At 40.2% G+C, this 7,921-nt stretch overlaps 1 protein-coding gene across 1 annotated transcript; it reads right to left on the reverse strand.

The window, feature by feature from the left end:
- Positions 1-3,798: 3,798 nt before the first annotated feature.
- LOC104598518 (zinc finger protein ZAT9-like) lies at positions 3,799-5,459 on the reverse strand. The gene has a single exon (XM_010260625.3). The coding sequence runs from the start codon at positions 5,310-5,312 to the stop codon at positions 4,239-4,241; it is 1,074 nt and encodes a 357-aa protein (XP_010258927.1). The 5' UTR covers positions 5,313-5,459; the 3' UTR covers positions 3,799-4,238.
- Positions 5,460-7,921: the final 2,462 nt, after the last annotated feature.

Raw genomic sequence — 7,921 nt, forward strand, 5'->3', positions numbered from 1 at the left:
ACCAGAAACGTGAATGAAATTCTGATTACACTCAATCAAACAGCTGGAATCAGAATGACCCATCGTTAATCAAGTCTCTCACTTAGAGAATGAATGGAGAGAGAATGAATCAATGAGAGACAATGACGTAGAATTTATTAGAGCTTTCAAGAGAGAAGAAAATATTGAGTCCCTTTAGGATTTGGAGTCATAAGTCGGCATTGGGAAGGAATGGGTTTATTTGTTTTGTTTGCTTCTCTCTCTTTTTATTTTTCTTCTTTTTTACATGGAGACTGAAGACCCCATCCCTCAGTAGTCACTTCTCTTCTCCCTCCTTACTTAGTTCCCACTTAATGACAACGAGGGGGAAGCACTCATAACTCCCAACTCACAAACTCACTAGTCACCTCTCGACACCTTTCTATTGTTTGTTTCTTTTCCCCCACCTCCTTTCTATCTTCCAATAACGACCTGCCGACTTGAATTTGTAACGCCTCACCCCACACGTAAAACCATGGAGCTACTAGCTTCTCCATCAATATACTGCACGGCTCATCAAGTTACATGGGAGAGCACTTCCATGACGTCAGATGGGTATCTATTTTAAGCCACAGCCCACAATTCCACATGGTTGATACTTGATAACTGAGAGAGTGGAGGCTTCCATTCCACATGCGTGATGCGTTTTGATGCAACGTAACGGATTTCTGGGCCCACCCACCCAATTTGTGTGTGTGAGTGTGTCTGGACTCTGGTCTCTGGGCCCTTAAGCGGCCAAACCAACAAACGGGGTAGTGGTCAATACACGGAAGGGTGTAATTACCAAAACCACCCTCCATTAACGTCATCTCCCTCTGGTCAATGGTCCACTCTTTCCAAACCCGACTTATGTAGATGGAGCTAACAAATAAAGACACCACTTATGGTTGACGTTGAGTCAGTTTGCTTCGACAATTGACCCAACAGGCGCAAATAAAGCTTCTCTAGTAGGGGCTTAGGCTTTTTGAAGGGCTCCCAAAGTCAGAAATCCGGTTCAAGTTCTAAACATTCCGTCCGGTTATTTCAGATTTGCATCCATTTACTTAATATTAAATGTGGTGGATAGGAAATTGGCCACTCTCTCCCTAGGGATGCAATTTAGGTGCCTGTTGAACTGAACAAAGATGCAAAAATCAAGGTTGAATTGGATTGAGACTAGCTTAGTCCAGTTTTAATGTTATATGGCTCATTTTACTTCAATTTCATTTAACAATCGCGTAATGGGATGAGTTAAAAAAAAATCGTTATTTTTCTAATTGATGTTTTAGAAAACATTGTTGATGCAGGCGATTTGAACCATTAAACCTAGGAAGTGGCTACCTTTTTCTGGTCCATTTACCACCAGAGCCTAATAAAAAACGTTGACTTGGACCACTGACCCAAATGAGTTAATCAACGAAGTGTGCGACCAAACAACGATTTGTGGGTTGATATAGGGGTAGTTTCGAGATATCTTGCTATTTGAGATCAGCTCGCCAATAAAGTATGAGGCTCGAGCTCGAGTTTGATTTGAAGTAAAAATTTGAACTTTAATTTGGATCGAGTAAAAAATTCATAAGCTTGAGATCGACTGTTAGCCAAATGGATGGTTGGACCATGACATGTAACCTGGATGTAAAAACTGCTTTGTTTTTAGGTTGATTTTTTGAAACATGGATTTTCTTTATTTAATGACAATAAAGCAGATTCAAGTTCAATATTCAATATTTCAGACTTGATTAGACCTGTCCATTGGCCGGGCATCTCGATGGGTTGGGCCGTCATGGCCGGTTTTTAATTGGGCTTGGATAAAATTTTAGGCCCACGGACTAGGGCTCAGGCTCTAAGCACTGGATCCAACCATTTTCTAGACCGGGCTTGGTTGCTTGAGCTTTCTTAAACAATCCAGGCCCAACATTTTATGTGACCCGGCCCAACCCATGAACAGGTCTAAATTTAATGTTTCGATAATAAGAGATTCGGGATCCCATCCCATGCAGGATCAATTACCAAACTAACCTGCATTAATTAGCCCAATCGTCTATGTGAATCCGGGTTAAAACATTCTAATCGGGGTTTTAAAAACCAGACCAAACATTGAACCATTTTGGGGACTATTCCTAGGTCAAACAGTCCGACCGTTGGGTTCGAATGGATGGCCCGTTCTGATTTTTAAAATATAAATAATTAAAATAAAAATGACCAAAAACCACTGTTCAGGTCGATTGGTCGACGGTTTGACCACCTAGATCAACAGTTCACTGACCAAATCAACAATTTTTTACCCAGGAATGATTTTAGGGTGAAACAGAACCGATTGCCAAACCGGACCTAGGTCAACCGGTCCAACCATCTGGTCCAGTCCGATTTTCAAAACCATGATTCTAAGTGATTCTGATCCCTACATGAAGTATGTTTTGGCACAGTAGTCATGGACCCCACGTATGTTTGTGCGTGAGGTTAGTTCTACTTGGGGGTTGGTCAACCTTTTCACTATTGACTATTTAGATATTTCTCTGATTTTCTACCGGATTTTCATGAATAAAATAAAAATATTGACCTAAATAGAGAGACCAAGATCCGTTGTTTGATCATCCCATGCCCAACTCTGTATTCCAATTTCCAAGTGTTCGTAGCGTGCGGCACACAGAATCACAAATTTATGTTTCCAGCTTTTGCCCATTTAATCCAAAGTTTCCCAAGTCAAATCCGTGATGATCTCCGACATATCACTAGAGTCTAGACCAGAGAGACTACCATTATAATTTATAAATCCAGTAATCCTCCGTTGAATACGTGAACAAAGGCCAGATCATCCAACTCCCGGACCACCATTTTAATTACACTCAACTTGCCAGCTGCATCATCAATCCAATTGGTGCGAATTTGGCTGTCCATGATTAATTAAGTGGACGGTCGCGATCTAGCCCTGTGCATAGTATATTACGCGGAGTACACCCTTCTGATTCATCACTTCACTCCACATAAGAAGAAAAAGTCTCCCTGTTGGAGTTGTGTAAGAGAGAACTTTTCTCCTCATTTATCATAAAATCAAATGAAATCAAGCAAATAAATGAGAGGAAATGACCTAAAATTAGAGAATATAAAGATTCCGAGACCCATTGAAAGAGAATTTAAAAGACGAAAATGCCCTTGTGTGGCAACATAAAAATGTGAAACGCATTTATTTCATTTATTACCAAATTAATAATAGCGGATACCTGGTTGGTTTCAGAGGCAATGCTTTTTCAGAAAAAGAAGGGATTTTGATCTTCCGTCGGTCAGCTTTTGGGATTTCCATAACTTGGAAAGGGGGAAAAAGTAAATTAAATGCTCAATCCAAGGATATTATGGTAACTTTATTATTGCTAAGCTGTTTTACTGGTTCTGTTTTTTCTGGCGAGTGTTTTACTGGTTCGGTTACTTCCGTGTATCTGATCTTTACACTTGTAAATAAAGCTAGAGAAAACTTGGGCAGGAAAAGAAAGGATGGAAGGATGAAAAAAAAAAAAGAAGAAAAGAGAGAAAAAGGAAGGAGTAGATAAGAGAGAATTAGCTTCTTCACCAACTGTACAAAGGAAGTGTTGACAGGTCGAACTTCGTTTTATTGAATTAATAAATCAAATAAATTAGTGGTTTTGATGGACTTTTTCTTAGAGTTTTTCTTCTTCTTTTTTTTTTCAATTGAGAAAAAAAGGGAAAACAGTTAGCTCGAACAGCTGGAAACAGGAGCAAGAACCCATTACCAGAATCGAACTCTGCGGTACTTTCAGAGCAAGTTCTTCGTACTTAACACTCCAATGAAACTAACCCAGAATTTTTTTTTCTTCTTCCTTTAAGGAATGAAATAAATAAAATCTCTGATTCCACCATTAATGGTCGCACTAGAATCAGTTGTTACAAGTAAGTAACAGCACTTAACTCGGAACCAATTCAAAGAAATGAATTACAGTCAGAAAAGAAGAAAAAATAACAGGGTTTTAAAAGAAGAAAGAAAAAAAGCGTTTTTGAGTAGTAGTAGCAGTAGAATAAGAAGAAGAAGAAGAAGAAGAAGAAGAAGAAGGATTTGTAAATACAGAGAACCCAATTTTCCCAATTGTCAGAAGAGCTTAAGATAATCTCAGATCGACTACAGAGGCAGAAAAAATAGATGAAGCTTTTACCTCTACTTAACGTCCACAGCTCTGAGTTTGGATTTGAATCCGATCTAGTAACGCAAAATTCAGTCTTTTTAACATTGATCACTTTATCGGGTCGACGAATTCCGCATCGGAGACCGCCGAGAGTTCGACCTGACTGATATCGTCGTCTTCAAGCGGAGCAGGGAGATTGAGATCTATCAAATTGTCTCCAAATTTAGTAGAATTTGCAGCAGTAGCCGAACCAGAAAGGTGAGATCTCTTGTGCCCACCAAGAGCTTGTCCAGAAGCAAAGACCCTGAAACAAACTGGACATTCATGGATTCTCCGATCGACGACGGAAGTGCCTGCATTACCAAGTTCGGACTCGGCTTCATGGGTTCGAGCAGCAGGGGAGGAAGATGGCGTACAGCCCCTGATCTTCTTGTGACTTGCTCTATGGCCACCCAAGGCTTGATAAGAGCGAAACACCTTCTTGCATGTCCCGCACTGGTACTTCCCCCGAGTCCGAGTCGGAAATTTGAGCTCTTCCGAGTCATCCGACTCGTCAATGGATTTCTCTCCTTCTTCCTCCTCCTCCCTCATCCATATATCTCTCGAAAGCATCATAAGACATAGAGCAACATCCTCTTCGGGAGTAGTATCAGACACTGAGCTTACCGGTTCCGGCTCCGCCGTCGACTCGGTCTTACTGGGTTTGCTCGACCTAGGCTTCTTGAGTTCTGTTCGCTGTTCCTGCTGATGCTGCTGCTCTGCGATGCTCGATTTTCGATTTCGCTTCGATCGTCTCCAAGACGGGTTCCTCGATGACTCAGTCTCGCTCTCCCTGTCTTGAACAACCGACCCGGCATCAACCGCAAAAGAAAACTCAGGATCTACCAAACGAAAGCTCTTCTTGGGATTCTCTCTCAACCCATAATACAGAGCTGCCTTCTCCTCCTCTTCCTCCTCCCCCTCCCCCTCCTCCTCCTCCTCCTCCCTTTCCTCTTCACCGGAGGAGGACGAGGAAGACGACGGCGACGACGACGATGCAGACTCAGTCTCATCTCCGAGCGGATGAATCTGTTGGGCCTTCGGTTGAGGTGGAAGGGTGGCCATGTGTGACCTCATGTGACCACCCAAAGCTCTGCCATTGGCGAAGCGCTTAAAACAGAGCTTACAACTGTGTCTCTCCATTGAACTCAGAAACAGAGCTTCGAAGCACGCTCTAGCTCTGCCTTGTTGCTCTTCCTCTATTTTCTCTCTGAAAGGGTGCTTGAGAAGTATATAGAGAGGGTGGAAACTGTTAGGAGTAGGTGACAAGCATTCCTCCACCAAAAGACACCCAAAACCAAAGTAGCATAAATAATAAATAAATTAATAAAAGTAAAATAAATAAATTAATTTCCAGTATTTTTTTTTTTGAACGGCAGAAAAAATCAAAGAAATAAATAAAAACCAAATAAAACGTGTGCATGAAGGGAGAAAGCCAGACACATAACATGGAAGCCTTGCCGGTTTGCTATTTATTCCCGTTTTGATTTTTTTTTCACCACAATTTTTTAAATTCCAAAAATACCACTGCACCTTACAAGTGGAAAAACAAATGGGCCTCTTGGGCTTTGGTGTGACTCGTTGGGTACATGATCTCGACCTCGACCCGAAATTGCATTTTAGGTCTTTTCGATGAAGACTCCTCAGGGGCATTTTGGGCAATTGAAAGTTTACATGGGTTTGTTGTAACGTCGGAGCAGAGAAGAAAAATCCACGTGTTTCTGAACCGGTTCTTTTTCTCCTTTCTCTTTTAGGGTTTAATTTTAATTTTATTATTTAATTCTTGGCGATTTATTATTTAAGGTTTCTGTTACCTTTAGCCGGTATTGCTAGCGCCAACTGTAACCGTTGTGGCTTCTACTTTATTTAATAACAGATATTAATTAATATTTGGATTTTTGGAATTTTCTAGTTATTTTTATGGGAAGGTAAAAAAAGAAAAAGAAATGGAGGAAAAAAGAATGGTGGGGAAGAGAACAAAACTAACCTTCCTTTGAGAGGGGAGAGTATTCCGTGGAGTAAATGCCGTTTTGTTAGGCGTGGACCGAGTCCTGGTACAGTGAGGGTGCTGTTCTTGATTCTAACGTGCGCTGTGAAGATACGCTCACACCGTGTCCGTCATCTTTGGTTTTAGGATTTGGCACACATCTCGAAGTGGAGCCGTGCTTCCTCTCATGTTGAGGAGAAGTGAGATGAGATAGTGCTGCTGCATTGCATGATGGTACATCTACAAGTACTAAGAGATGTTCTGCGACGTACCCCCCCATCTGACCATGGTGCTGTCTTTACTTGGATATCTAGGTTTTCATTTTTCAATCTGCCACAGGCTTGGGTGGTCTGTATGATACCCGAACGTCTGCGCCCGATACGAAATCCGATCTGATTATTTCGGAATTCGGATTGTGATGTATCTTCGTACTCAGATTTGAATTTTGTAATTGATAACATCCGGTTAAAATTTAAATTTGATTATGTTATGATATTTATTAGTTTTAATATATAAATTTTATATATTTGATGGTTTGCACACCAAAGGATGTACACCTGACCTGGCCTATCTCCCACGTCAAGGGCGTGGGACTGACTTGCATCACACAAAACCACAGGTTGACACTTGACTGTGCGGTTATCCACTACATTAATATTATATATGAATTTTATATATAATGAATTCAGTATATTATATTTGCATTCATTTATTATATATAAAATTTGAAATGATTTAATTTTTATTTTTTTGTATTTTAAAGTGTTAAAAGTAGAATTGAATTAAATCTGAATTCAATACGAATCCATTAGAATTGGAATCCTAGATATCCAAATCCGATCAAATTTTGAATGATAGAATTCAGATTTTGCTGAATCCGATCCAAATCCTATCATCATAAGGTTTGAGCTTTGAGTCTTAACTGAAATTACAACAAGAATATGTTTAGGTACTCTTTAACAATATGGTTTGATTATCTAAGCGTCCGGTTTGGTTTTGATGCCGTTGCTCTAGAAAACGGTGATACATCAGTGCCATGTTTGAAAAAATGGGACTTTCAGGAAATACATGTTTGTTTGAAATCAATTTTCTATATAAAACAATGTTCTAAGCCGTGCTTTGCAAATCGAGAAGACGTGGTTTGGAGCAATGCTGAATTTGGCATTTTCTCATATTGCAGCTCGTTGCTGCCAAGAATGACATAGACTTCCTATAATGGGTACCAGTGTTGAAAACAAACATGGAGTACTATTACCAAACAGAAAATGTTGTTGCTCCAGGAAACGTCCTACATAGCAACAACATTTCAAACTGAAAAAAAAACACCGTTTTCTTAGAAAGTGATGCTGTATCTGCAGCATTGGTGCCAAACATATAATAAGGGTCAATTTTGTTCGCAATCGGAATCGGAATCAAAATTCACAGAATCAGAATCGGAATGGCCCATTCCCATAATATGTTTGGTTTAGACAGGAATGGGAATTGAAATTGAAATCAGCAAGAATGATTTCATTCCCTAAGGAGGGGCAAAGAATAGCCAATCTTTCAAATGGGGGAATGTCATTCCAAAAGAAAAGGGAATGGGATTTCGAATCCTATCCAACCAAACAGTTTAAATCGGAATAGCCATTCCGATTCCGATTCCGGATCCCTATTCTCCTGTTAGATGATCCTAGCTGTTGGCTCTGTGGACTACTATGATGGACAACTCGTATAATCAAAGGACAAGTCCGGATACACACCATGCAGAATTGTGAATTCCATC

This window comes from Nelumbo nucifera, chromosome 6, assembly GCF_055504915.1.
Source record: "Nelumbo nucifera cultivar China Antique chromosome 6, China Antique-T2T, whole genome shotgun sequence".
NCBI classification, from domain to species: Eukaryota; Viridiplantae; Streptophyta; class Magnoliopsida; order Proteales; family Nelumbonaceae; genus Nelumbo; species Nelumbo nucifera.